This window comes from Sciurus carolinensis, chromosome 16, assembly GCF_902686445.1.
Source record: "Sciurus carolinensis chromosome 16, mSciCar1.2, whole genome shotgun sequence".
NCBI lineage: Eukaryota > Metazoa > Chordata > Mammalia > Rodentia > Sciuridae > Sciurus > Sciurus carolinensis.
Genome location: NC_062228.1, coordinates 64,552,676 through 64,580,415, shown reverse-complemented (window position 1 = coordinate 64,580,415; position 27,740 = coordinate 64,552,676). Strand labels below are relative to the sequence as shown.

Sequence of the window (27,740 nt, the reverse complement as noted above, 5' to 3'; positions counted from 1 at the left end):
AACAGGGTCTCACTGAATTGGCCAGGCTGGCCTGGAACTTATGATCCTCCTGCCTCAGCCTCCAAGTAGCTGGGATTATCCCAAGACCCTCAAAATGACTGATTTTTAAAATGTATACAAGAATAAACATGTGGAATAATTGGAAGGAAACTCCATATTCTCTTACAGATGCTTAATCTATTGTGTGTGTATGTGGTAGGGTGGGGAGGGTACAAAGGCCCCCTCAATCAGAGTAGAGCACATCCCTAAAATCGGAGGCTTGTGGAATCCTAGAGGGACCAAAGAAGTCTCCCCGGCTCAGCTGTTTTCTAGCCATTTCTAGTGTGAGCACTATGCACACCCAGGTCCAATCACTATTTTTTTTTTTTTTTTTGATACTGGGAATTGAACGCAGGAGCGCTTAACCACTCAGCAATATCCGCAGCCCTTTTTAAGTATTTTATTTAGAGACAGGGTCTGACTTTGCTTATGGCCTCATCAGAATTCTGAGGCTGGCTTTGAACTTGTGATCCTCCTGCCTCAGCCTCCTGAGCCACTGGGATTACAGGCATGCACCAACACGCCCCGCTTCCAATCTACTCTCAGTGGGACAGGATCAGTTCCTGAGGAAACCTGTAGGAGGATAAGTGCTGGGTACGAAGCTGCTACTTCTCTCCATTGTACCTTTTCATATTTTGGTGTATTTTTTTCCAAATGGGTAATTGATTGTGAAACTAGGTACTGAACTTCCATCTTTGGATCGTCTGAGCTCAACTCCTGCTATGACCACATCTCTCTGGTTTGCTGGGAGAAGCTCAGGGCCTGGAACATTCCAGTGGTTCAGTGACCATCTATGGGAGGGCTGGCTGGGAAGGAAGGAAATCCCCATATGTGGCGGCCCTGAGAAGGGACATGTCATTGGTGGGTGGCACCTCGATGTGAGAGGCCGACTGGGGATTAGAACCTGGGTCTCCACTGTTGTTGAGAGAAATTCATGACGAGCAGGGAAAGGTATGGGGTGGCCTCAGGTGCAGGCTCCGTGGTCCCCGGGAAGCAGGTGCCCGTGGAGCCTGACAGAGCTGTCCCTTCCTGAGCCCCTGCTGGAGGGAGAGCCCTGGGGCTCGTCCAGCTGCCTGCAGCCTGCGTGTCTGCTGTCCCACGGGCCCTGTGGCTCCATCCCTGTGCACAGCCCAGCTCAGGGGAGGAGGCATTATGGCCATGGCCGCCTTTGCCCTTCATCCCCGGTGAGGTTGAGGAGGACACGGGGCATGAGCGCCGGGGTCTGATCCCTGGGAACTCCGTGGACCTGGGTCTCGGGGACGGCAGGGACGTGTTCAGGATTGTGGCCTCTCACAGGGCTGCGCCTGGACCCCAGCCTAGGAGTGTGGACAGGCGAGTGTGTCCCAGGTTCCCAGGTCCTTCTCTACCCTGGGAATGACATGGACTCCCCAGTGCTGCTGGAGCTGGTCACAGGAGCAGGTGGGAGAGACCAGGGTGGTCGCTGGGGGACGGGGCACTGAGGAGCTTGGGATGGCAGCCTCTGCTTCTCTTCCAGGGCCTCTCCTCAACCCTCACCTGGGCTGGGCCTGGCCCTTGGTCGCTCGGGGAGGCTGGTCGCCCTGCGCCTGGGGCCTAGGCGGGCAGGCACTACCCACCTGGAGAGGGCATCCTGGGCACTGGAGGAGTCTGCTCCCTGCTCCCCAGGGGACGCGAGGTCCTCCTTGAGTTCAGGGTGCCTGGTCACAGGGGTCACAGCCCCTGCACCCACAGGAAGGGGTGGAGCGGGCACGTCCCCACCCTGGGCGCCAGCGCCAGGGCCCCAGGGAGCCCCCGCCTCCTCCTGCTGCCGTAGGCGCAGCGGCAGCTCCTGGCAAGGTGCAGTCACACTGGGATGTGGCGGTTGCTTCTGACGAGGGAAGGAGGACACAGGCTCCCCTGGACCCTGGGCAAGACACCCAGGCCCGTCAGGCCTCTTCCCTGGCCCCTGAGCCCCAGTCACAGGAGGACACACAGGCGTCCCTCAGGGTGTCCCTACCGCTGGGCTCCCTTCTGGGGCTCCTGCCCTCAGGCGGAAGTCCCCAGCCTGGCCCCTCGTGAGTCAGCACGGTAACTGGAGCAAATGCCTGAGATGGTCAGTCTGTGGAGAAGCCCCTCGAGGCCCACAGTGCTACAGGTTCTGGTCTTGGGTGGACTGGCCCCAAGGCTTTGGGTCCGTGACAGGGCAGCCAACACGATGGACGGTGGGGGGTCGTGCTCACCTCCTGTCCAGGAGTGAAGGAGGAAGAGGAGGAGCGGGGTCCCAGGACCCCCGTCCAGGGCACGTGTCCAGTGAGTGGGAGACCTCCCACCAGGCCCAGCTCCCCACGCTCCCCGCCTCCCAGTAGTGCCCCCTGGGGACCAAGCCTTGAGGGGACAGTCCAGGAGCAGACCACAGCTCCCAGAGCTCCTGCTGTCCACAGGAGTGGACGGAGCTACGCAGGTGTCGCTCCAGGTAGGAGGACGCTGGGGAGGAGGCTCGGGGCTCCTGGAAAGAGAAAGACCAGCGCTGGTGAGCCCCAGGGCAGATGTGGGGACCTGCGGTCAGCTCGTGGAGACCAGGAAGCCATTACCTCAGTGCAGCCAGGTGGCGGTGGCCCTGGAGAGAAGCTGGCCCTCAGTGTGGCTCTGATGTCACCTGGACGGATTCACTGTCTAAGCAGGGGGACCATGAACACCCCCTCACTGTGGCCAGCAGCCCCGGGCTGGGCCCTCCTGGGGCCTGTGAGCAGCTCCCACCGGGGTGGGTACAGACGCTGCAGTGGACACCGCCAAGTGGTCGGCCCCACTGACCCCCTGGACATGCTGCTCTCGGGTGAGGAGCCCCTCCAGGGCCACCTGGGACTCAAGCTGGCATGTGGGGTCCTGGTGACGCAGGTGGGAAAGGCAGAGAGGCCTAGTGCGGGAGGCGGTGTGCGGGGGCTGGGATGAGGGAGGGGTCGGGAGCAGAGGCCCCAAGGGCGGCCTCAGACTGAGGTGTGAGAGGGGCGGGCGGGGAGCAGGCGCGGCCTCGCTGGACTCCCCTCCTCCCTGTCAGCCCAGCCAGACCCTGGGGGCCTCGGAGGACGGGACTGCAGGGTCGGCCCAGGGTCTGATTGACTGGCTCCTTCTAGCCAGTGAGGGGAGCCACCCTTCGCTGCACCCGGGTCACGGTGCCAAGATGGCCTTTGCTCTCTCAGCCTGGACTCGGCTCCCAGCACCTCCCTGAGCCCCAGGAGCCAGGCTCCGTCTGGGGCGGAGGGCGAGGACCCTGGGCTTCTGCTCTCTCCCCTTTGTGGCGTCTGGCTGATCTGACCTTCCCCCCTGCTCCTCCTTTCCTGCTCTGGGCTCCAGTGCCACTGTCCAGGTCCCCTGATCCCAGGGCAGACTGTCCCTTCCACAGAGCCAGCGAGGTCTATGCCTCCTCTCCTAGTGTGACGATCACGCTTCACCCCGACACACAGGCAGTTACACACGCATGTGCACGTGAAATCCTATGTGTGTGACGGGTGAGGGCGGCGTGCCGTCATGCACTCTGCACTCTAACGCACGCAACGTGTGCATAAAGTGTGCCTGAGCACACGTGAACATGCACACGCACAGGCGTATCTTCTGATGTTATATGTGTTTGTAAATCGCTCATAATCGTTGGGCCAGTGAATGGATGAATAAAGAAACGAGAGAAGGTCACCTGAAGGTTCCCAGCGCGGACCCAGGAGCGGGGTAACCTGACGGAGGCTGCGCAGGATTGCAGCCCGGGTTTGCCCTGCTCCGTGTCCAGAGCCCGAAGCGGATGATCAACTTGGCACCCTCCTCTGCGGTGCCTCAGGTGTAGCCAGGGCTCTGCTGGGGCAGCCTGCAAGGGGGCCCGGAAAGGAGATTGGAGGCTTCCAAAGGTGTCCCCGCTGCTGCAGCACAGGGCAGGGCCAAGCCCTTTGGGGAAGAGGACCCACAAGCCACGTCTGCAGGGAGAACGCTGGGTCAGAGGCGCCCTCAGTGGCCTCTAGGTCAGAGGCCACTCAGTGTCGGTGGCTGCGGGCTTACTCGCTCCTCGCCTGCTCTGCTTTCCTGACGCTTGAGGCTCCCGTCCCTGTCACCCAATCAGAGAACACGCCAGACTCCCAGGGTAGGGGGTGACCTCAGTGGTCAGTTTGGGGAGTGGGAGCAGGTGGCACGTGGCCGGCTCAAGGGACAGGGATGTAAGCTCCGTTCTGGCTGCTGTGGTAGGTGTTGGCGAGGGTGTGGGGGAAAGTCACACTCATACATTGCTGGTGGGGCTGCAAATCAGTGCAGCCGCTCTGGAAAGAGTGGAGATCCCTCAGACAACTTGGAATGGACCCACCTTTTGAGCCAGTTATCCCACTCCCGGGTTTAAACCCAAAGGACTGAACATTAGCTCCACCCCACCCCAGCCCTCTTCCCCTCACAGAGGTGTTGTTCCTGGGCGGCAGCGGCTGGGCTGGACCTGGGGAGACAGGGGGTGTCAGGTGGCAGTGAGGACGGTGGGGGGTTTGGGTCTGGAGCAGGCGTCACCTCTTCTGCAGGCCGCTGTCCTGGGGCTCTGCCTCTGTGGGCCCTGCAGGTCCCTGGAGGCCAGCCTCTGTCTGGGCTGTGTGAGAGGAACAATCTCAGCCCCAGGGGGAGCCACGCACCCCACAGGCCACCGCAGGGGACGGGGGGACTTGAAAAGGCCCCTCCAAGGTCTCCTGAGATGGGACGGGGTCAGCAGCCTGAAATCTGTCTGCATGTGGTGAGCAGGGTCTTCTGTCCTGCTTTTTCTGTGGAAGTGTTTCCTAGTGACCTGTCCCCAGGGGCAGGTTTCCCTGGGGCTGCTGCCCTCGCCCACCTTGCCTGACCCAGGGGGAGCCAACGGCCTGCTGAGGCCCAGTTCACCACTGCCACTCACCCGCCTTCCTGCGTCTGCTCTGATGCCGGAGGAGGAGGAGGAGGAGGAGCAGGAGGAGCAGCAGGAGGAAGGCCACTGAGACCCCGACCAGAACCTGCAGCAGCCTTCCCAGTCCTGGGCACAGTGACATTGTGAGTAGGGGCCATGCTGCCTTCCTGAGCACCCACTGTGTGCCAGGGCTTCCACCTGTCAATCACGCCTCATGGCACCGCCACCCACCACCCAGTTACAGATGAGGAAACTGAGGCTGAGAGAGGGGCCGCCTGCCCAGTCACCCAGCAGGAGCAGCAGAGCTGGGGCCTGAGCTGGGGGAGTCTGACTTCCAGTCTCCTTCCCTCCACCAGAGCTCAGCCTGAGCTGCAGGGAAGGAGCCTGGACACCCTGATGGCCCTGAGCCCTCCCTGCACAGGGTCACTGTCACTGCACAGAGGGGACAGTGCCTGCAGGTTCAGGTCCTGGGGCTTCCCTGGGTGCCTCCTGTCCAGCAGGGCACAGCCCAGGTCAGCACTGAGGGGAATTGAAGGTCAGGGCCAGGCCTCTCCTCTGCACGTGGGGACTCTGAGCCCAAGGGGAGGGGCTGTCCAGGTCAGCGTGTCCAGAGGAGGACCCTCCACCCCAGCTCAGCCCTGTCCTGGGACCCACCTCTTGCCAGAGCCCCTCACTTACCACTATGGGGTCCTGGGTCCGTGGGGGTGAGGGGCTCCTCCTCAGGGCCTCCTGGGGTGGGTGGGAGGTGAGGGCTGGGTTGCCTGCTCCCCACTTCAGCTGGCTGCCCGTCCCCAGGTTGGGCCCCAGTCACACCTGTGCCTTGACCTCACCCTCTTGCCTGAAGTTTTGAGCCACGGGGCCTGGGGTCCCCACCCCCATTTCTGGCAGATCCTCAGGTCCCTGGATACTAATCTGTCCTTGAGGGTTTGAGGAGGACCCGAGGTCCTCTGGAGACTCAGAACAGCCAGGACAGGGTGGGGTGGGGAGTCCTGGCGCCCAGTGAGCTTGAGTCCTCAGGGATCAGACTTGGGGGTGGGACCAAAAGCTAAGGGCTGGGATCCCAGAGGATCCTGGGTAGGAGGACAACAGGAGGGTGAGGGGTGCAGCTGGCACTGGGGACCTGCCTTGCTCATCCTCCTGCCCCTGCCTGGCCTCCCCAGGACCCCTCAGTCACCGCACCATGCAGAATCCAATGATGGGGTGGGGCACATGCTGGAGGACCCAGTGGCCCCTTCTTTCTGAGGGGTGGATCCTGCTGGCTGACCCTCCCAGGGACCCTCACTCCCACCACCCAGAGCTGTCCTGGGCAGGGCCCTGAGTGAACCCCTAGCTCACAGAGGATGGGGTCAGGGGTCACTCACCTGAGACCACCAGGACCACGGGGGCACTGGGCCATGACAGCAGGTAGGGGGATGAGCTTTGAGACCCATAGCACCTGAAGGTCCCCGCCAGGGCTGAGGTCACAGCTCTCATGGAGAATTCTGCCTGGAACCCTGGAGCTCTGGACTCTGGTCTCAGACGCAGGGGGGATCAGCTGCCCCCTCCTTGACCAGAAGGAAGGTGTCCCACTGGATCCATGATTGACACAGCAGGGTGACGTTCTCTCCTGAGGACACTGTGGGACCCGGCTGCACTGAGAGGGAGGGTGAGGCAGGGAGCTGTCCTAGAGAGAGGAAGGAGGGGTGAGGGGACCCAGCTTGTTCTGAGCTGAGACCTCACCAGGGCCTCTCTGAGGACCTGTGCTCTCTGTCTGGCTCAGGGTCTCTGATCTTCCTCTCCCTGTGCCTCCCTGTCTCTGTCTTCTCTGCCCCTCCCTGACCCTCCCTGCCTCTCTCCCTCCTGAGACCCCACACCTCACCCTGCCCATCACCTCCTGGGCATCCCACACAGGGCTGGGCAGAGTCTGGGTCACTGACTGCACACACTGGGCTCCTCACCTGTGACCAGGATGTCCAGGGGGTCACTGGGGGCTGACCACTCAGAGGAGAGCCTGTGTCCACCGTAGCATCTGTACCGACCCCCATGAGAGCCTCTCACAGGGCCCAGAAGGAAGGTGGCCTGAGACAGCCCAGCCTGGAGCTGCTGGCCAGGGTGCTGTGGGAGGTCCGGTCCCCCCTCCTTGGACAGAGCAAATCTGTCATAACCACTGTCTGAGTGACACTGGAGGGTCAGGTTCTCTCCAGGGTCCAGGACTGGGCTGTGCTGGGTCAGGAGGGAGGGCTTCCTGGACAGCCCTGGAGGGAAGAGGAGCCTGGGCTGAGGGGAGGACCTGCCAACCCTGCCTCCCTCCTGCCTGCAGGTCACTCTCTCACACCCTGGGTCTCTGGCCATGTGGTCCCAGGTTCCCTCATCCTCTCTCTCACCTGGGGCTCTCTAACATAAAGGTCCCCACAACCTGCTGGCATGTCCCCAACTGTGTCAGGGAAGGTGGAGCTTCCTCACCTGAGACCAGGAGCTCCAGGGGGTCACTGGGTTCTGACCACACCTGGGGGGGTTGTCCTGTAACCGCCATAGCATGTGAATGTCCACCTGTGGCTGGGGGTCACGGGGCCCACAGGGAACTGGGCCTGGAACTGCCCACTGGGGTCTTGCTGTGAGTCCAGGGTCCAGGTAGGCTGTGTCCTCCTTCCTTAGTGAGAACAAACCTGCCATATCCCTGCCGTGAGCCACACTGGAGGGTCACGTTCCCTCATGAGGTCACCACAGGGCTGGGCAGGGCTGAGAGCCAGGTTTTGCCCTCGGATCCTAGCAGAGAAGGAGGCAGGTGTTAATGGGCTCCCTCCTCCACACCATATCCAGCTGGGCTGTGACAGGGACACCTGGGAGCTGACCCCCTTCCTGAGGGCAGAGCCAGGTGCTGGGACCCCAAGTGTCCTCTCACCTGTCACCACCAGCTCCAGGGTGTCACTGTGCTCTGACCAGCCAGCAGGGCTGTGATAGTAGCATTGATATCGCCCTGCATGGTGCTGTGTCATGGTTGGGATGGGGAACTTGGCCTTGTTCCTGGTCTTCTGTGGGATCTGTCTGTCCCAGGGCACTGAGCTTCCATCTTTCTCCAGACGGTACTCCTGGACCTCCAGGGTCCCCTCACACCAGAGGGTCACTGGCCTCCCCCAGGTGATCACAGAGCCTGGCTCAGCCCACAGGGTGGGCTTGGGGAGGGTCCCTGCAAGGGAATCAGAGGCTGGGTCCCAGCACAGCCCCTCAGATCCCAGCCCTCAGCCCAGCTCCCTCCAGGCTCCCCAGCCTCAGCCCACAGCTGCTGTTCTCCATCCACTGCCCAGGGTGGCTCCTGGTCCCCAGGGAGGAGCAGGACCTGGGCCAGCTGGGGACACTCACCTTGCTGCCCTCGGGTCCCGGGGCCCAGACTCAGCCCTGGAAGAGAGTTCCTGTGAGAGGGGAGCCCTGAGGCCTGAGCAGGCCCTCTCCTCCCCAGAGCCTCCAGGGCCCTGTGTCCCCTGATGGTCAGGGCTGGCTGTGGGCCGGGGTCCCTCTGAGAACAGGGTGTCCCCTCCCCTTCTTCTCATCTCACCAAGGCAGAGCAGGGCTGTGACGGTGGGGGCCAAGGCGTCCCTGCCCAGGTCCTGGCTCTGCAGATGGAGGAGGTCATAGAGCCTGGCAGGACAGAAGGTCACCGGATGTGGCCAGTTTGAGGCTGGGTTCTGCCTGTTTTGTGGGTGTGACATTAGTAGCCCACAGGAAGGGGAACTGCCCTCCCCTGAGATCTGCGCAGCACTGTGTGGGGTGGGCCTGGGCTCCCTGCAGGAGCTCAGACAGCAATGGTGCCTGTCCTCACCCCTCCACTGTCTGTCTGATCTGTTCTCATCCCTGCAGGGCCAGGAGGCAGCAGCCAGTGCACCTGGTGCCCTCCTGAGCCAGCCCCTTCCAGCTGAGGGTGACCTGGGGCTGGTCCTCCCTTCTCAGGGGCTCCTTCTGTCCATCTTGGTGCTGGGTTTTTGGGTCTTATCTGGGGCCATTGGTCTCCCAGCCCTGGAGATGGTTTAGGGAAGATGCAGGTCCCCCCTCAGGTGGGCACAGAGCAGCAGACCCTGAGCACCTGGCTGTGCAGTCAGCTGGAGCTCTGCTGGGGGCACAGAGAGGGGCAGGGACCAGGGAGCTCCTCACCTCTCCTCCTGGTGCTGGTGTGGATTTCCTCTGCTAAATGGTCCCCTTTGGGGCTTCCCCTCTCCTTAGCAGCAGAACCCACCTCTCTACCTGGGATGGAATCTGAGGCCTCCTGCCTCCTGGGCACCCCTGTCTCCTGGCAGGGTGCCCCTCGGGGACCAGGCTCCAGCTCAGTGCCAGCTCATTTCCACTGTGGTGTCTTCCTGTGTAGGGACATCTGGCCTCCCAGACCCCGCGTCCAGTGTGGAGCCCGTTCTCTGCACCTCACGACCTGGAGTGTGGGGTCAGCAGGGTCTGGACAGGGACGGGCTCAGCCAGCTTCTCCTCCAGGGCAGGAGGCCAGCCTGGGTTCGGGCCGGGAGAGGTTGGTGGTGCTGGGCTGGTGCCCACTCCGTGAGGCCCATCTGCTCTGAGCTCTCAGAGGTTGTCCCTGCCATGTCTGAAATGCACAGCTCTTCCCGTAAGAGCAGAGGAGGAGAATGGAGGGTTCCCCACATGGAGGAGGAGCCACAGGGAAGGATCCTCTGGGGTCTGGGGTCATCAAGGGTCCTTGAGGAGAAGGCTCCTGCTCCGTGTAGGGTGGGAGTGGACCCAGGGCTCTGGGAGGGGTGGGCGCTGGGCTCTGCTCCAGCCATGTCTGCAGCCAGGCCTGGGCCAGCTCAGCTGTGTGTGTGGCCCAGGGCAGCCCGGCCACCTCCCTGGGCACCTCCCCTCTCCCCTCCTGTCCTCTCTCCTCCCTTTCCCCTCCTATACTCTCCTCTATCCTTTCCACCTCCCCAGCTCTTCCTTCCCCTCCCCTCCTCTCCTCCTTTCCTTCTCCCCTCACCTTTCCCCCTCCCCTGGACTCCTCTCCTCTCCCCTCCTCTCCTCCTTTCCTTCTCCCCCACCCCAGGCTGGGGAGGGGAACCTGGGGCTCCAACATGCTGAGCAAGTGACCTCCCACTGACCCCACCCAGCACTTCCCCAAAGTCCTGATGTGTCCTGGTTTCATTTTTGTTTGTCCTGAAAGGCTCTCTAATCCCCCTTTGATGTCCTCTTTGTCCCAAGGGGGTTCAAGGAAGCCTGCTCTCTCCCCAGCCTGGTGGGCTCTGGTCTCCCTCTCAGGAGCGGTTTCCAGATCCTTCCACTGAGGTCTGAGAAGGTGCCTGACAAGGCCGCAGTGTCGTAAATCTGTGGGGCCCGTCCTGCACCTGCCCAGGTGGGCCCTGCGGAGGCCCTGGCTGTGCTGGAGGTTGGCTGGCTCTTCCCTCAGCCCAGCTGCTCTCTGGTGTTCTCGCCTCAGGTCCTGTGTGCTCTCGGGTCCTGTCTGGATGTGTGTCCAGCACTAACGTGGGACCCGGGCACCTCCCGTCATCACCTGCCTCAGCTTCCCCTCCTATCTGCCTGGGGCTTTTGCATTTTGTACCAGGGATTGTTGCAGGCAGGGGCACTTAGCCACTGAGCCACATCCCAGCCCTTTTTATTTTTTATTTAGAGACAGTGTCTCCCTAAGCTGGGCCCAGGGGCAGGACCTGCAGTCTTGGCTCTGTGGGAGGGAGAGGAGGGAGGTCACTGGAGCCCAGGAGTTCAAGGACCTCCGGGCAGAGAGAGACTCTGACTCAACAATAAATGAACAAGTAAATGAACAAGTCAAGGAAACAAGCAAAAGCACCAGGTTAAAGTGCATCTTGCAGACAGTGCGCAGTTGCCACTTGGTTTTCCCACATTTTCTACTGGGGCATTGTGGGTGGACATGTGGTGGGATTTGTGTTACACACTCAAACACGCACAGAGTCCAGCAGTATGGCTGGACCTCTGTCCTCCCGTGGTCTCCTACTGTCCCTCCTCGTGCCCCCTGGTCACTTTCTCTACTCTGCTTCTTTTGATTTCCATCAGATCCCTCCATTCTTTCCCTTTTCCCTCTCCAGCTTCCTCAGGTGAGAGAACACGTACGACCCTTGACCTCTGGGTTTGGCTGATTCCACTTAACACCTTGCCCTCTGGTTCCATCCATTTCCTGCAGACGCCACCGTTTCATTCTCTTTATGGCTGAATACGACTCCACTGTGTGTGCCCACATGCTCTTGGTCCAGTCGTCACTGAAGGACACCGAGGCTGCTTCCCTAGTCTGGCCTTGTGAGTTGTGCTGCTGTCAACCGTGGGTGTGGGTGTGTCAGTGCAGGAAGATGACGTTGATTCTTCAGGGAAATACTGAGGAGTGTGTAGCTGGGTCCCATGGCGGTTCCATGCCTCGTCCTCTGAGGATCCTCCACACTGATTTCCATGGTGGTTGGACTAACCAAGGTCCCACAAGGGTGTACAAGGGTTCCTTTTTCTCCACATCTTGTCCAGCACTTACTATTTTATGTATTTTTGGTGAGTGTCATTTTGTCTAATGGGAGATGAAATCTCAGAGTAGTTTGATTTTTATTTTCCTATTTGCTAATGATAATGAATATTTTTCATATATTTGGTGATCATTGTACTTCTTCTTTTGAGAAGTGTTTGGTTTGTTTACCCATTGATTAATTGGATGGTAATTTTGATGCTAAATTTTATGAGGACTTTATATGTTCTGGATATTAATCGTCTGTCAGGAGAGTGGTAGCAAAGATTTTTTTCCCATTTCATGCTTCTCTCTTCACATTCTAAATTGCTTCCTTTGCTGTGAAGAAGGTTTTAATTTGATGCCATGCCATTTACTAAGCCTTGACCCTCTTTCCTGAGTCTTAGGAGTTCTATGGAGAAGCTCTTGCCTTGTGTGCTGCAGTGTTGACTCTGTCTTCTTCTATGAGTTGCATTTTTCTGGTCTTGTTCTGAGGTCTTTGATCCATTTTGACTGAACCTTTGAACAGGCTGAGTGATGAGGTTCTAGTTTCATCCTTTGCATGTGGAGAACCAGTTGTCCCAGCACCATTTGGTACAAAGGCCGTTTTTTCTCCACTGCAGGTTTTGGCACCTTGTCAAGCATTAGGTGACTGTAAGGATGTGGGGTTTTCTCTGTGTCTTCTTTCTGTCCTACTGGTCTATCTACCTGTTTTTATGCCAGTACCATGCAGCTTCATTACTATTGCTCTGTAGTTTAATTTGAAATCAGGAATTGTGATGTCTCCAACATTTTTTTCCTTGAATTTCATTGGATGTTCTGGGTTTTTTTATTATTCCAAAAAATTTTTTTTAACTCCTTTTTTAAGTTCTGTAAAGAACATTATTGGTATTTTGATGGGAATTGCATCAACTCTTTACATTGCTGTGGGTAGTATGACCATTTTAACAGTATCAATTCTGGTTATCCTTGAACATGGAATATCTTTCCATCCTCTTGCTTCTCCTTCAGTTTCTTTCCTTAAGGTTCTATAGTTTTCATTGTAGAGGTCTTTCACCCCCATGATTAGTTTTGTTGCTAGGTATTGTATGATTTTGAGATGTTTTTGAATAAGATTGTGTTTTTATCACAAATGGGCACTGAATTTTTTGAAAGGCTTTCTCTGCATCCTTTGAGACAACAAATTGATTTTGTTCTTATATTCATTATGTGGTAAATTACATTTGTTGATTTGCATATGTTAAAGCAACCTTGCATTCCTGGGATAAAACATTCTTTTTAATCTGTTCTTGAAATGTTTTCTAATCTTTTCTTAAGAAGTTTTGCTCTATGTTCATAAGAAATATTGATCTGTAGTTTACTTTCCCTGATGTGTCCTTCTGTGGTTGTGATATGAGTGTGATATTGGCCTTATAATAAATTCAGAAGTGCTCCATCCCTTTCTAATTCTTGCAATAATTGGAGAAACACTGAAATCAGTTCTTGTTTAAAGGTCTGGTAGAAGTCAGTTGAGAATCCATCTGGTCCTGTGATTTTCTCTGTTAGAGGGTTTTCTGTAGTGTTTCTACTTATTACTGTCTATGGGTGTATTTGGGTTTTATGTGATTGAACTTTGATAGATCAGATGTATGTTGAAATAGATCCATTTCTTCTAGGTTTTCCAGTTTATTGGAGTAGAAATCTTCAAAACAGTCCCTATGATCCTCTCAATTTCTGTGGTAATTTCTCTTGTTTTCATCTCTACATTTTAAAATTGAGGTCTTCACTCTTTTTCTTTTGCTTGGTTTGGCTGAAGTCTCATCAACCTTGTTTGTTTTGGAATGACGGTCTTCATTTCATTGATCCTTTGTATTTTTCTAAAAATATTTTTTAGTTGTCAATGGACCTTTATTTTATTTATATTTGACGCTGAGCATCAAACCCAGTGCCTCACACATGCTAGGCAAGGGTTCTACCACTGAGCTACATTCCCAGCTCTTCATTGTTTTTTACTTCTGAATTGTATTGACTTCAACTCTGATCATAATTATTTTCTTCTTTCTAGTGGTGTTGAAATGTATTTTTTCATGTGTTTTAAAGATCTTGATGGATCATTAGGTAGTTAATTTGGGGCCTTTCTGGTTTTCTGATGTAGGCACTCATAGTCATGAGCTTTGATCTTTTAGAACTGCCTTCATTGGGTCTTAGAGGTGTTGGAATGTTGTTTCAATATTCTTTCTTGAATCTAAGAATTTGAAAATTGCTCCCTTGCTTTCTTTGAGAACCCATTCATTGTTCAAACAAGTATTCTTCAATCTCCATGTTGATATAATTTCTGTAGGAATTTTTCACATCGATTTCAATTTCATTGCATTATGATCAGATAAAATGAAAGAATTATAGACATTTTTTATTTTTGCTAAGAGTTGTCTTATGGCCTAAAATATAGTCTCTTTTGGAGAAGTTTTCTTGAGTAAATGTTTTCAAATAATGTTGGATGAAATAATACATAGGTGTCCGTTAAGGCCATTGGATTTATAATATTTTTCATGTTCAAAGAGTCTTTTCTGACTTTATGTCTGGATGACCTATCTAATGGTAAGAGAGGTGTTCTTAAATCACTCATTATTATTGCACTAACATCTCTCTGAGTCTATAATTCCACTAGTCTCTCTTTTGTGTAATTGAGGTATGTGGAGGAGGAAAGGTTAAATGCAGGATGATCTATTACACAAAAAACTTATCAACTCAAGGAACTCCCAAGAGCCAATACTCCTTTCATATGAGAGGGTTGTGATGGGTCCAGCCCTACCAAATGTGGCCTCTTACAACAACCACTCTTCCAACTCTCCTTTATTTGTTACATACAGGTAAATGCGCAAGGACCGGGAGGAGGTTCTTCTGTGATGGACAGGTTGGGTGTAACTAGAGGAGCCATTCCCTTAGGGAGAAAATTCCAGAAGAAGACAGGAAACCACTCCCATGCAGTGCCACATACACTCTAGCAGTTCCTAGAAGTCAGGTCTCTGCATCCCATGGCTCTTCCTAATCTGATTTGGCTAAATAAGGATGGCTTCCCACATATGTCAATGTTCGCAACAGAAATACCTACTGTAATTATATAATTTTCTTAGATTGTTCCTTTATCAGTATGACTCTTTGGCTCCTCTGATTAATTCTGGTTTGAAGTCTGCTTTGTAACATATGACAGTAGCTACTCCTCCTTATTTTCAAGCTCCATTTGCATGGTCTATCAATTTCCATCTTTCCAGTTTTAACCTGTGGCTGTCTGTGTCTATAACATGCATATCATGAAAACAACAGAGAGCTGGATCTTCATTTAAATGAATTCTTCACATATATGTCTCCTAATGGAAACATTTAGACCATTTACATTTAATGTCCTTATAGAGATAGGTTTATTAATTGCCACCTTTTTGATTTACTTCTTGTCTAATTTAATCTTGTTCCTCATTTGTTTAACTACTCTTCAATCAGATGTTTCCCTTGTGAGTTCTGGGGATTTTATTCTATTTATTTTGTGTCAAATATGTCTTTGAGAATTTTCTAAAATGTCATTTTATTAGTTAATGTTTATTAGTAAATGTTTATTAGTTAATGTTTATTAGTAAATGTCATTTTTTAGTTTTTGCTTATCTTAGATGTCTTTCACTTCCCATTTGATTCTGAAGGATGACTTTGCTGGATAAAGAAATGTTTTTTGACATTTACTTCCTCTTGGTGCTCAAAACACATCTTTCAAAGTCCTACTGGACATTTACAATTTGCGCTAAGAAATAGGATGTAATTCTGACAGGGTTGAAACAAATGATACTAGACACTTTTTTTGAGGCTTTTAAAATTCCATCCTTCCCTGTCTGATTCAAATTTTATTTGTAACATGTCATAGTGAGGTTCTTTTTTGTTGACAGTTATTTCCTTTCAGGGCTTGGAACACATCATTGTAAGTCCTCCTCAATTTTTAGGATTTGTTCTATGAAATAGGAAGTAATTCTTAGAGGTTTGCCTCTAAATGTAAAGTGATATTTCACTTTTGAGATTTAAAAATTATGTCCTTTTTCTCTGTGTTAGGCATTTTAATCACAATATGGCATGTATAGTTCATTTATTTAAAAAATCTTGCCTATTTAGTGGTCTGAGTGCATAGTGATTCTGGATGTTAACTTCATTCTTCATGGATACCTCCTTCAGGGAAATAATAACAGAAAATTGTTCAAACCTTAAGAATGAATGGCTCTATACATCAGCTATATCTATATCTCCTAAGTCAAGAGAAGGCACCCAGACATTCCATATTTGTCCCAACTGGCTTGTTTTCTGGAGCAGGGGATGGATCCAGAGCCTTGTGAATAGAAGCTAGCACTCCACCTCAGAGCTGCATACTTAGGGTTTTGTCACATGCAGTTGAAAGGGGACATTCCCATGTTCTCCTGGATCATCAGCACTGATGGCTCCATTGTGTATGTCCCCCTAACAGCCTTCCCTAGTGCACCAAGTGTCATGATCTTATTTCCCTGAGGATTTCATGGGTATCCAGGTGCCCTGACCCTGGAGTAAGTGATGGGAGGCTCCATGTAGATCAAGCAGACATTGGAGTCCTGCACAGTGGTGCTGTGAGCTCCTTCCTCCCACACTCAGCTCAGGCTTCAGCCTCAGGGGGCAGGAGTTGCTGCTGTCTCCTGGTGGAGTGTGTTCCAGGGAAGGAAGGGACCAAAAGGGGACTTGCTGGTCTCACAGATGGCATTGCATCCAGACCTCTCTGAATTTGAGAGGTCAGATGCTCAGTCCCAGAAGTGCCAAAATAATGCAGGGACGGGTGTCCCTGTAATCCTCCACCCTTGCACATGGCCACTCCCTTGGGTGCCCACCTGCATGCCTCAGGGCCACTGAGCACAGCCAGCTGAACCCTGCTGGGTGAGTCCTGTAGCCCACCTGGCCTGGCAGCACCTGCTCCAGTGTACACAGCTGGTGCTCACTGCTCAGGGATGGCCCCTGGTGGGGGCAGGGATTTCTCTGGGTTTTATCAGTCTTGGTCTTGGGCAGACCCATTGCCTGGGCTGGAGGGTGGGGCTCGCATGTTTGTGTGCCTCCTCCCATGGCAGCCACATGTACCTCCCATGCTTGGTTGGTTTGGGCAGACTTCCTGTCCTTTCTCCAAAGGATGCCACCTGGAATGGAATTTGAGTTGGATCTTGGTCAACTCAGGATATGTGTCCTGTTCACCCTCGGGGAGAGTGCCTTGGTAATCCACCCTTTTCCAGCCAATGTGGCTCATCACCTGGGCCTGCAGGAAGTCTGTGGCTCTCTCCCAGGGTATTAAGACTTTCTCTCCAGGAGAAGGGTCTGCAGCAGAGTAGATGCCAGGCCACCTTAGTGGCAGCCAAGCAGGTAAACCCCATAAATGTGGGTTCTCACCTCCTCACCTCCCTTGGTGTAGAAACCCTTCAGAGCTCATGGATAGGAGCATGGGCGTGAATGAAGCTGCTCTGGGTCTGAGGCCCCAGGTGCTCCTGTCCCTTCAGATGTCAGGTAACCTTGACTCCAAGGCATCATCACAGGTTCAGCTGGCTTGTCCCAAGAGTGTTTGGCTGATGCTCATCCTGCTGTGCTGGTCCAGGAACATGTCACAGTGAGACCACTGCATCCACTGAGGCGCAGGGTCCCTCTGTGTTTCCTGCTAGCGGTGATGGTGGAGAGAATTAGAAGAGAGAGTCCTGGTCTGTAGTTGTCAACTGTGAGGTAAGATCTGTACTTTTTGGAAAGACACCTGGAATCACTTGGAGATCTCTCCTGGAGAGGAGAAATGGAAAGCAGCGCTGCCTCCAGAGCAACTGCAGGGTCAGTGGGATCTGAGAGGCCACATGGTGAGAGGTCTGGTCCCAGGTCACTCAGGCATGTGGCATCTCATAAGTCAAGGTGGCTTGTGGCAGGGGGTCCATGACTAACACATATATAACCAAACTTTACCCCAAAATGATCATGTGCTACATGTATGTGTAGAGCACCATTTATATGCAGTTGCTGGTCTATTAAATTCTTTGTCTTAAAAACCCATCAGAACTTGTGGGCAGTGAAGTGTGAGCTCTCCTGAGCTGGACAGAAGTGTTGCTGCCCATCCTGCAAATGACAATGTGGATCCTGGTTCCCTGCCGGTGCTGTCTCAAGGGTCTGTGATTGCCCTGTGTCCTAGAGACTTCTCATCTCCCATGATCCCCATGCATTGGTTTCCTGCCTACACCATTTCTGAGATTTCATTGCCTCTGCTGGAGGACCCCATGCAGCACAGAAGGAGTAGGGTGCTCACACTGACTGGGAATGCAGGGGGCTGCTCACACAGCGTCACACAGAGGGGCAGCCTGGTGGATGGGTCAGGGCAGGTCAGTGGTATCAGTATCAGTGTATCAATACCTCAACACAGGGGAGAAGATCAGAAGTGTTTTCAAAAGAAGGGCTGAGTGTCTGTGTCTCATGAGCTCACCACCCTGTTTTATCTTTCTGACACACACAAGAAAAGATATTCAAGACCACCACACTGAAAAAACCCAAGATGACTGGGCGAAATCAAGGAAGACTTAAATAAATGAAGATGTATACCATGTCCATGGATGGAAGCAGTCACCATTGCTAAGATGCGTGACAGGACCATCACAGTGTCCCCCAGATGTCTGAACTCATCATATGTCAGTTACGACATGCCAAAGAGCCCTTAAACCACAACTAGGAAGAGAAGCCTGAGGAGGAAGGCAGGCTGCATCTCCCAGGGATAAACCTGGGAGGGAGGAGAGTCTCCCTGCAACCCAAGTACGGGAAGTCCTGGTGACCCCTGACTTCCACCCAGTGACACCAGCCATCCCCTGCCCTCTAGAGCTGAATGACCACAAGCAAACCAACCAGAGCATCGTGTGTGTCTGCACTCACCCAGTGTGTGGGGATCTGCTGCAGCAGCTGGGAGCAGCTCCCAGAGGGTCAGTGAACACAGTCCCTGCTCTTCACGAGGACATGCATCCTGTGAGTCTTTTCTGGCCATGTGTGGACAACTGCTGTCCTGTACTGGGGGCAGGAGGGCATGATGGACGTGAAGCTCTTCCCCTGGGGCAGGTGGCTATGATGGATGCCATACTGGTCTGCCCTGTCCCTGGAACCCTGTGCTGATCCCGGGCTCTCCTGCAAGGTCCCCTGCCTCCCAGCAGCCCCTGCTGGCTGAGGGCCTGGCTGCCCTCTCCCTGCTGCAGCGTGTCAGGCAGGTCCTGGCTGCAGCCTGGCCCTGGGCAATGGGCAGCTGGAAGTGCTGCTTCTCCCTGTTCCCTGGTGTTTGTGGTGCACGTGGCCCGTGCTGTAAGGTTCCCTGCAATTCCCTGGATGTTCAATGACCATGTTTATAAATTAATGTTGTTTTTAGGTATTTTCCCAATTATTTTTGTTTGACATGATTCTTTTCTCTGTCTTTTTTCCTTTCTCTAAGAGTGATTTGCTCTGTTTTGATGATGCTAGCTTGAATCATTGATTTTTTTCCCAACTTTCTCCTTTTCGTCCTGTAATTTTGTGCTTATCAACTGTACAGAGTGGTCAGTTTCATGTAGCATGTCAGGACATGCATGTGACACCACTGGGTGATTTCACTGACCACACCTCCCCTCTTCCCTTGCCCATCTACTTCCTCCCCTGCCCTGAATTCCCGTATTCTTTTTTCTTTTCTTTCTTTCTTTTTTTTTTTCTGTGTGTGTGTATGTGGTAGCAAGGATTGAAACCAGGTTGCTTAACCACTGAGCCACATCTCTATCCCACTTTATTTTTTTATTTAGAGACAGGATCTTGCTAAGTTGCTAGGGCCTGGCCTCTGTAATTTATGGAGGCTGACTTTGAACTTGTGTTCCTCCTTCCTCAACCTCCCGCACCTCTGGGGTACCTGGAGGGTTCACCTCCCTTATTTTATTTTAACATCTCTTTTCTTGGTCTTTTCTCCCCGTTTTCCTTCTAGCTTCCTAATTTGAGTGAGAACAGGCACTTGATTTCTTGAGTCTGGCTTTTATCACTTAACGTCATGCTCTTACAAGCTGTCCACTGTCCAGCAAGTGGCATGATTTCATCTTTTTTTATGGCACATAAACTCCACTGTGTAGACGCACGTTATTATTTTGGTACATTCGTCTTGGATTAACACCGAGGGTGTGTTGCACACCTGGTGTGCCTGTGTCTCTGACATGCTGAACTTAGTGTTTGGTAAGTACTGAGGGGTGCGTCAGCTGGAGGGGCTGAAGATTCTGCATCTGACTTCAATGTGGCTGAGTTAATTACACTCCATGGACAGAGCATAAGCACCCAGGTATGTTCCTGGTTTGAGATTTCACTGGAAGCTCCCTTGGATCTATAGACGCATCCATTCCTGAGCTTCATCAGTTTGGAGCAGTTTTACCCCCAGTCCCCCATATTGGTCACTTGCCTTGTGATTCTCTCCTCTTGCCCCTTGGTGTAGGCATTTCAGGTCAGTCCTTGTACAGAGGAGCAAAGTTCCTTTGAGTGAAGCAAGCTCCTCAGGACAAATGACGCTCTGTTTGCATGGCTTTGAAATGCTCTGCGACTCCTCTGTCCTTGAGGCCTGGAGACACTACCTTATTATAATAACCTTTGGCGGTAGTGGACTCTGAGAGGCAAGCAAGTTATGTGATCTGCACATGTGCAAAGCTAACTGCACCCTGTAACCTAGGTAACTTGATATGAGCCAGGAATAGAAGAGCAGGGACCCTCTGGTTGTGTTGTTGGGAGAAGGGGATAGCTTACTGCCTGGAACAGGCTTTGATGTGTGTCACTTATTAGTTGGTACAGATCCCACTGGTAAACTATGGGGAATTCCCTGTCTGATGCTCAACTTTCTCATCAGGCTGAACTTTCTTATTTGCTTCATGAGGCTAAACATACCATACGTAATTCTGATCGTGCTGCTTTGTGGTCTGAAATAGATTCCTGCTGTCCATTGTATCCAGAGAGTGGTTTCTTAAGATCCAAAGATTGGGAAGGCATAGGTAAAAAATTGCATGAGGAGCTGAGGACTCCTGTAACTGTGGTACATACTTAGTATTTGTGTGGAGACGCTATCTTTCAAAAATAGCCTTGACAGAGCCCCAAACTTCCCTGGAGGTCTCTAAGTTTCTTCTCAGCCCTGTTTTTGTGTTCCACCTCCTCCCCTCCTCCCCCTCCTCCTTTTCCTCCTCCCCCTCCTCCTTTACCTCCTTCTCCTCCTCATCCTCCTCCTTTTCCTCCTCTAGTCCAGTCTCTTTTATCTGAATGTCTCAAAGCGGCAGAGGCAGGGGAAAAACTCAGACCTAGGCTGTCTGCTCATTAGATTAAACAATGCTAATCAGTCAGAATGTGAACAATTGCCTTTTGCTGTGTTTAAAGAATTAAGAAGGACAGTGTAGGAAAGTGGAATTAATCATAATTTCACTCTTAATATGATAGTGGGGCTGGGAATGGGTTTATGCCTTGGTTCCTACTGATTGGAAAGCGTTGGTGAAGATGGGTACTTCTCCTGCCCCCAAATACAGTGTTTTAACAAGAATACTCTGATTTAGCCTGTGTTTAAGCTAGGATAATGCTCAAGGAAATGTTAATACTGGTTATGATGACGTGTTTGGCATGGGACAACAACAAGCTCAGTTGCCCGCAGCCGCCATTGTCCAGATTAGAACCGTAGTTTGTAAAGCATGGAGGAGCATTCCAGACACTCGGGGTCCTTCCTAGTCCCTTGCTGTAATTCAACAAGCCTCGGGGGACCCTTTCATTGATTTTCTTAACCATTGACTAAAGCTACTGAAAGACAAGTAGACAATTTGGAGGCTGCCAATATTCTGACCAAACACCTGGCTTATGAAAATGCCAAACAAGACTGTAAGGAGTAATGAAATCTGTGTACTGTAAAGTGGGTACTGCGCTTTCTGATTTAATAAGGGCATGTCAAAATGTTGGAACTGAAACTCATAAAGCTGCTTTAGTTGCTGTTGCTCTAAAGCCCCCTGATGAACTTGGCTACCATTTTAAAAACCTGGTCATCTTCAAAAGGACTAAGATTTAAAGAAATGGCCCCCAAAACAACTCAATCAGAAATGTCCAATCTGTCATCAAGGATTTCACTGGGCTAATCGAAGCAGATCTAAAACAGACATGTCGGGAAACCCAATCACAGGTCACCTCCTGACCCAGGGTCAAAGGAGGAGGAACCCTTTTCCTCTGCAGAGTCCTTCACAGATGTTTCCAGGTCAAACAGAAACTCCTGACACAAACCCCCTCAGGCCACTAGAGGGCGCACAGGAATAGATTTGATTACTACTGAGGATGCTCAACTGCGTCTCCCTGGGAAGTGTGTAAGATTGTACCCACATTCAAAGACCTCCACCTAAGGGTACCTTTTGTTTAATTTTGTCCCACTCCCACAGTGCTAAAGAAGGAAAATTCATAATTCCTGGAGCGATTGATTCTGATTATGCTGGTGTAATATACATTCAAGTTTGGCCTTATATGTCCTTAAATCTCCCCAAAGGACCTCATAGCTCAATTGACTGTAATTCCTTATATTACTGCCCAACAACCCCTAAATGAAAGAGGGAATGCAGGAGTTGGTTCCACTATTATTGGAGCTTGTTTACCTATTACTGAAAATACACCAAAATTAAGCCTTTGTTTAAATGAACACTCAATCACAGGCTAATTGGACACCAGTGGCGATGTTACTGTTCTACCTATTGCAAAGTGACCTGGGGCCACCTGGGTTTGGGGCACAGGAGGCCCCAGTGCACAGGTGTCCACAAGCTCTCTGTGCTTGCGTTGCTCCTCCCCTTCCACACACAGCAAGTTATCACTCACATTCAGCTGTACATTATGGCATTTCCCTGTGCTGTGTGGGGCAGTGACATCTTGCACAAGTTACAAACGTCTATGGAGTCTCCCTTTTTTGTAGGGGCCTCTGTGAAATTGAGCACCTTGCCAGTAACATGGAAGGTCACCACTCCTGTCTGGTAGAACGGTGGCCATTGTCTGAGGAGAAGGTGGCAGCCCCAGAGGCCCCCATTCCAGAACAGGTACAATTGGGACGCGTTGAACCTTCTACCAGCCCATGGAATACACCCATTTTATCATAAAGAGGGAATCAGGGAAATGGGAGCATTACAAGATTTAAGAGAAATCAATGAGTGCATTCAACCTATGGGTCCACTTCCACGTGGATTGCCTAGCCCTGATTTCATCCCTCAAGATTTTTCCTTGTATGTAACAGACCTCAAAGACTGTTTTTGTACTATTCCTCTCTTTCCTGATGATCGGGAATAGTTTGCCTTCACAGTTGCTGTTTTCAATCATCTTGAGCCTGCTGATAGATGTCAATGGAAAATTCTTCCTTCAGTTACGCTCAATAGCCCCACATTATGTCAACATTTTGTGAATAAGGCTCTTCAGCCGTTCTGACAGTTATTCCCACATATTCTTTTTATCATTATATGCATGATATTTTGATTACTGGGCCAGTACTTACAAAAGGTACTTAAACTACATTATAACACACACTTTTACAATCTGGCCTCCATGTGGCCACAGAAAATATTCAACAACAACTCCCTATTGACTATTTAGGACAGAAGATACTCTAATGTTTTTCCATTCCTAATATTCAAAATTGACTCTTCCTTCCAATTTTCCTTAGTTCATTTACAGCAATTTTTAGGACATTTAAATTGGACTCTATCATATATTTCTTTAACTACTGATTCATTGTCCCCTTTTTTTCAGTTGTTGAAAAATCAACATTGGGCTGGGATACAGCTCACTTGGTGGAGCGTTTGCCTTGCAAACGCAGGACCCTGTGTTCAATGTACAGCACTGCAAAAAAAGAAAGAAAAAGCACCATAATCCCACCAGTTTTTCCCAGTTACCTTCTGCACTGACTGCAGGAGTTAATGAGGAATTATCTACAATCCTTATAGACAGACGCCCAACACTCAATGTTCCTTTATCTCTAATTACATTTTCAGAAAAGCCTTATGCCTTTGCTGCAGCTGTTGCCCTTCATAATCACAACTTGTATAAACAGAGTGGTTATATTCTCCTCCCTTTTCAGGAAGAAATGTTCTTCCTTATGCTGAAAAGTATGCTCAAGTGATCTCAGATGGTCACAATTGTATTTTACCTCTTATGGGAACGGACATTCATGTACTTTATCTTAGTTACGGGGAGACTTTACATTGACAGTATTTACAATTTCCTTCATATTATCAGGCTGTCTTCACTGATTTTTTGCTCCTATTGCTTCCCAGGCACCTCTGGGTGAACGCCTTTCTTGTTGTGTCTAGTCTCTCATGCTGCTTCTATAATCTCTTCCATTCCAGTTTCCAGCAAGATTACTGTTTATACTGATGGAGGAAACGACAGGGTGTGGTATCTATATTCATTGATGAGAAATGGACTGATTATTACACATTGTCTCAAGCTTCTCCTCAGCAGCAGAATTAGCTAGTATTATTTTGGCTCTTCGTATGTTTCCCACTGCCCGAAACATCATTGCAGATTCTCAGCATTTAGCCAAACTGAGTCCTCACATTTCCTCTGCAATTCTGTCACCTCACTTGGACTCTAATCTGCTATCCCTGTTGATCACCCTCCAATCTCTGTTTCAGGGTCCTACAGCTGTAGTATTTCCTGCTCACATAGGCAGCCACACGAAGATTCCCGGACCACTCACTGAAGGAAATGCTCATGCTGATGCTGCTGTAAAATAGTTTTATCCTCTTTCCAGATGCTGTGGAATCCCACAACTTTTTTCATCAAAATGCTCGCTCCTTAATGAAGACCTTTCTATTTCCTCTCAACAGGCCCGTTTCATCATTAATATTGCTCTCGCTGCACACCCTTTCCTTCCCCTACTTGGGAAACTGTGAACCCTCGAGGTTTACACTCTAATGCTCTCGGGCAGATGGATGTGACTCGCTTTCCTCCCTTCCACCCCTTTTCGTTTGGACATGGTACCATAGCTACATCCCCAGGTCTTATATGGGCCAGTGCACATCGTTCAGAGAAGGTCTCAGCCTGTATCTCTCATGTGCTCCTTTCCATTGCCACCATGGGAACACCTCATCTTTAAAAACTGGCCATGCCCCTGCCTATACTTCTAGTGTCTTTGCTCAGTTTTGAAATTAATGGAATATAATTCTAACCCATGGAATTCCTCACAATCCTACTGGACAGGCCTTAGTCAAATGTGCACATTGCACACTAAAAACATGTCTTTGAAAACAAAATCAAAACAGGATTCCTGGCCTTGCTGATGTTAGTAATGCTCTCAATATTGCCTTCTTCACAACAAGTGCTCTTAATGTACGTTATGAAGATAATACACATCTCTTGTCCTCTGCCTTGGACAGGCCCTTTACCCCTAAGGAACCACTACCAAAGATTCATGTAAAATACCAAGTTCCACCAGATCCAATATGGTGGGACCCCACAATTTGATTCCTTGGGGGAGGGCATATGCTGCTGTTATTACTCGTACAGGTTCTGTCTGGATTCCTGCCAGATGTGCGAGACCTGTCATTCATCATGAATTGGCAATGGAGATTTCACAATCCGATTCCCAAATTCCATTTGACCCTGGATGAAAAGGACCCTGATTCAAAGAAGGAAGCTCCAACAGGAGCATGAGGCCCAAGACCCACTGTGTTCTAATCATCTTGGGGGGATAAAAAGTGTTTAACAACATCTGCTGTACAATTGCTGGTCCAGATGGGTTTAGAATGTACCCAAAAAACTTGGTTACAGCTTTGTTTGCCAAACTTACCCAAAATTCTATAACTATGCTGGCTATTATTGTGTTATTTCTGTCATTGTATCCCTGATGATGGTGCCTCCATACTTCTTGGAAATTAAATCTTCTGAAATTTGTATCATCAAGTTATTCTTGATAACAGGGCTGCTATTGATTATTTGCTATTGTTACAACATCTATGGGATAGCAAAATTTTAACAACATGTGTTGTTTCAATTTAAGTGAGAATGGAAATCCCATTCAAAGGGAATTGGACCATCTAAGACATTGTAGAGAAGGTACAACAAGATAATAGAGGTTTGGATTTATTTGGTTGGTTAATCTCATGGCTACCAAATTCTACCTGGGTCTAACAGCTTTTCATTGGAGCAGGTTTATTGATTGTGGCCTTAGCGTGCTATGGTTGTTTTTGCCAATGGCTGCCTTGCTTTCTCCCTCCACCTTCCTTAAATGAAGAGAAGTCATGTCTACTCAAAAGCCCACACAAAACAAAACAGGGGAGTTGTAGGGATTTCAGGTCAGTTAATGTACAGAGGAACAAAAGTCCTTCAAGCAGTCCTTCAAGTTCAGCAAAGTCCTCAGGACAAAAGGCACTCTGTTTGAGTGGCTTAGAATTGCTCCATGTCCCCTCTGTCCTTGAGGCCTGGAGACATTACCTTATTATGATAACCTTTGGTACTAGTGGACTCTGAGAGGCAAGCAGGTTGTGTGATCTGCACGTGTGCAAAGCTAACTGCACCTGTAACCTAGGTAACTTGATATGACCCTGGAGTAGATAATACACTGGACTGGCTTTCCCACGGGAGCCTCTTCTTGCTGTGCGCCATCCTGTGAGCTTGTCCCTTTCTGAGCTCTGTCCTTAACCCTTATGGCTGGACCCCAGTTGACCTTTACCGGCTGGTGACTTAGAGACTAAACTGCTCAACGTGGCCCAGTCTGCTACCTGTTATGGTGACTCCCAGCAGGTCTCAGCTGCTCCTGGCCCTGCATGTCAGGCCCCTGGCTGGCTGTGACCCCTAGCTGAGTGTCCCTGGGCTGCCTTGTGCCTGCTGAGGTCCCCTTGTCCCCCTCCTGGCAGTGTGGGTCTGAGTGGTGTCCTGGGCTAGTGGAAGGACAGGGCGTGTAGACTCTGGGCTCATCAGGAGGCCCCCGTCCCTGGGAGGAAGGAGGTGTGGCTGTCCCCTGTCTGAGCTTGAGGACTTTCATCTGGGGTAGGTCACACCTGGGGACGTCAGATACAGTCCCCTGGAGTGAGGGCAGAGTGGTGACAGGGGTGAGGCTGGAGTCTGGGACCAGGGGCCTGGAGGGGACAGGACCCATGTGGCCATCCTGCAGCCAGTCCTCTCCCTCTGATGTGTCCACATGACCAGGAATGGCCCTGACTCAGGGATGAAGGAGACGCCCCTCCACACCTTGTTGGGAGGAGAGAACTGGCTACCTCTTGATCTGGGGCAGCCTAGGGGAGGTGACAGAGGGGACAGTGCCTGCAGGTTCAGGTCCTGGGGCTTCCCTGGGTGCCTCCTCTCCAGCAGGGCACAGCCAAGGTCAGCACTGAGGGGAATTGAAGGTCAGGACCAGGCCTCTCCTCTGCACGTGGGGACTCTGAGCCCAAGGGGAGGGGCTGTCCAGGTCAGCGTGTCCAGAGGAGGCTGCTCCACCCCAGCTCAGCCCTGTCCTGGGACCCACCTCGGGCCAGAGCCCCTCACTTACCACTCTGGGTCCGGGGTCAGTGGGGGTGAGGGGCTGCTCCTCAGGGCCTCCTGGGGTGGGTGGGAGGTGAGGACTGGGCTGCCTGCTCCCCATTCAGCTGGCTGCTCGTCCCCAGGTTGGGCCCCAGTGTCACCTATGCCTTGACCTCACCCTCATGCCTCGAAGCTCTGAGCCTGGGACTGGGGTCCCGACACCATGTGCCCTGATCCTCTTAGGGTTTGAGAAGGAACCAGAGATCCTCTGGGAGTCTCAGAACCGCAGGGTGGGGTGGAGAGTCCTGGCTCCCTGTGAGCTTGAGTTCTAGGACCAGCCTTGGGGTGGGACCCAGGCCTCCAGGCAGAAGCCCAGGCCCTGAGGGCAGAGCTGGTGTTTCAGGCAGCAGCCTGGGTCAGAGGGTCTCTGCACGAACCTCCTGAGGAGAAAAGGCTTTAAAAGGCGGTCTCCTCCTCAGGGCTGAGAGGACACCTCTGTCCTGCACACCTGAGCAGCCACTGCAGAGGTGGCTCCCCTTGAGTCCTCAGCAGACCTCACCAGGACGTGCCTCCAGCTGGCCTTCCACTTCCTCAGGCACCTCAGCTTCCTGTGCTCAGACCCCAAGTCCTGCTCATGTGACCAGCAGGGCGCCCCTTCCTGAGTGTCCAGCCTGGCAGCTGATGAGGGCAGCAGGACCAGCCAGCCACGCCCACCTGGACGAGGTCCCTGGGTGTCCCTGGATGGCATGGCCCAAGGGCAGGACAGAGGGTCCCTGAGGGCAGGACAGAGGGTCCCTGAGTGCTGGGCAGGTCACACTGGCCCTGGTCCCCTGGCTGGGTGGTGGCTCATTGTCCCCTGAAGGGAATTTCCCAGTGGCTCATCACTCTGGCTCTGGCTGCTGGTGATGCTCTAGAATCAGGAGCTGCTAAGAGGAG

At 51.7% G+C, this 27,740-nt stretch overlaps 2 protein-coding genes across 2 annotated transcripts in view; both read right to left on the bottom strand.

Moving 5' to 3' along the window:
* LOC124966905 (leukocyte immunoglobulin-like receptor subfamily A member 6) overlaps positions 1-27,740 on the bottom strand; it is a 193,721-nt gene that overhangs the window by 117,452 nt on the left and 48,529 nt on the right. The gene's annotated exons all lie outside the window — the stretch shown is intronic.
* LOC124966986 (leukocyte immunoglobulin-like receptor subfamily A member 6) lies at positions 434-26,988 on the bottom strand. Its single transcript, XM_047528900.1, is given in 18 exon segments — positions 434-612; positions 1,635-2,503; positions 2,589-2,614; positions 3,686-3,850; positions 4,422-4,459; positions 4,901-5,014; positions 5,567-5,617; positions 6,250-6,417; positions 6,420-6,551; positions 6,826-7,122; positions 7,331-7,397; positions 7,399-7,496; positions 7,499-7,633; positions 7,770-8,054; positions 8,228-8,263; positions 8,421-8,503; positions 26,833-26,882; positions 26,983-26,988. Coding segments are annotated over 17 exon segments (2,211 nt in total). The 3' UTR covers positions 434-612; positions 1,635-2,043.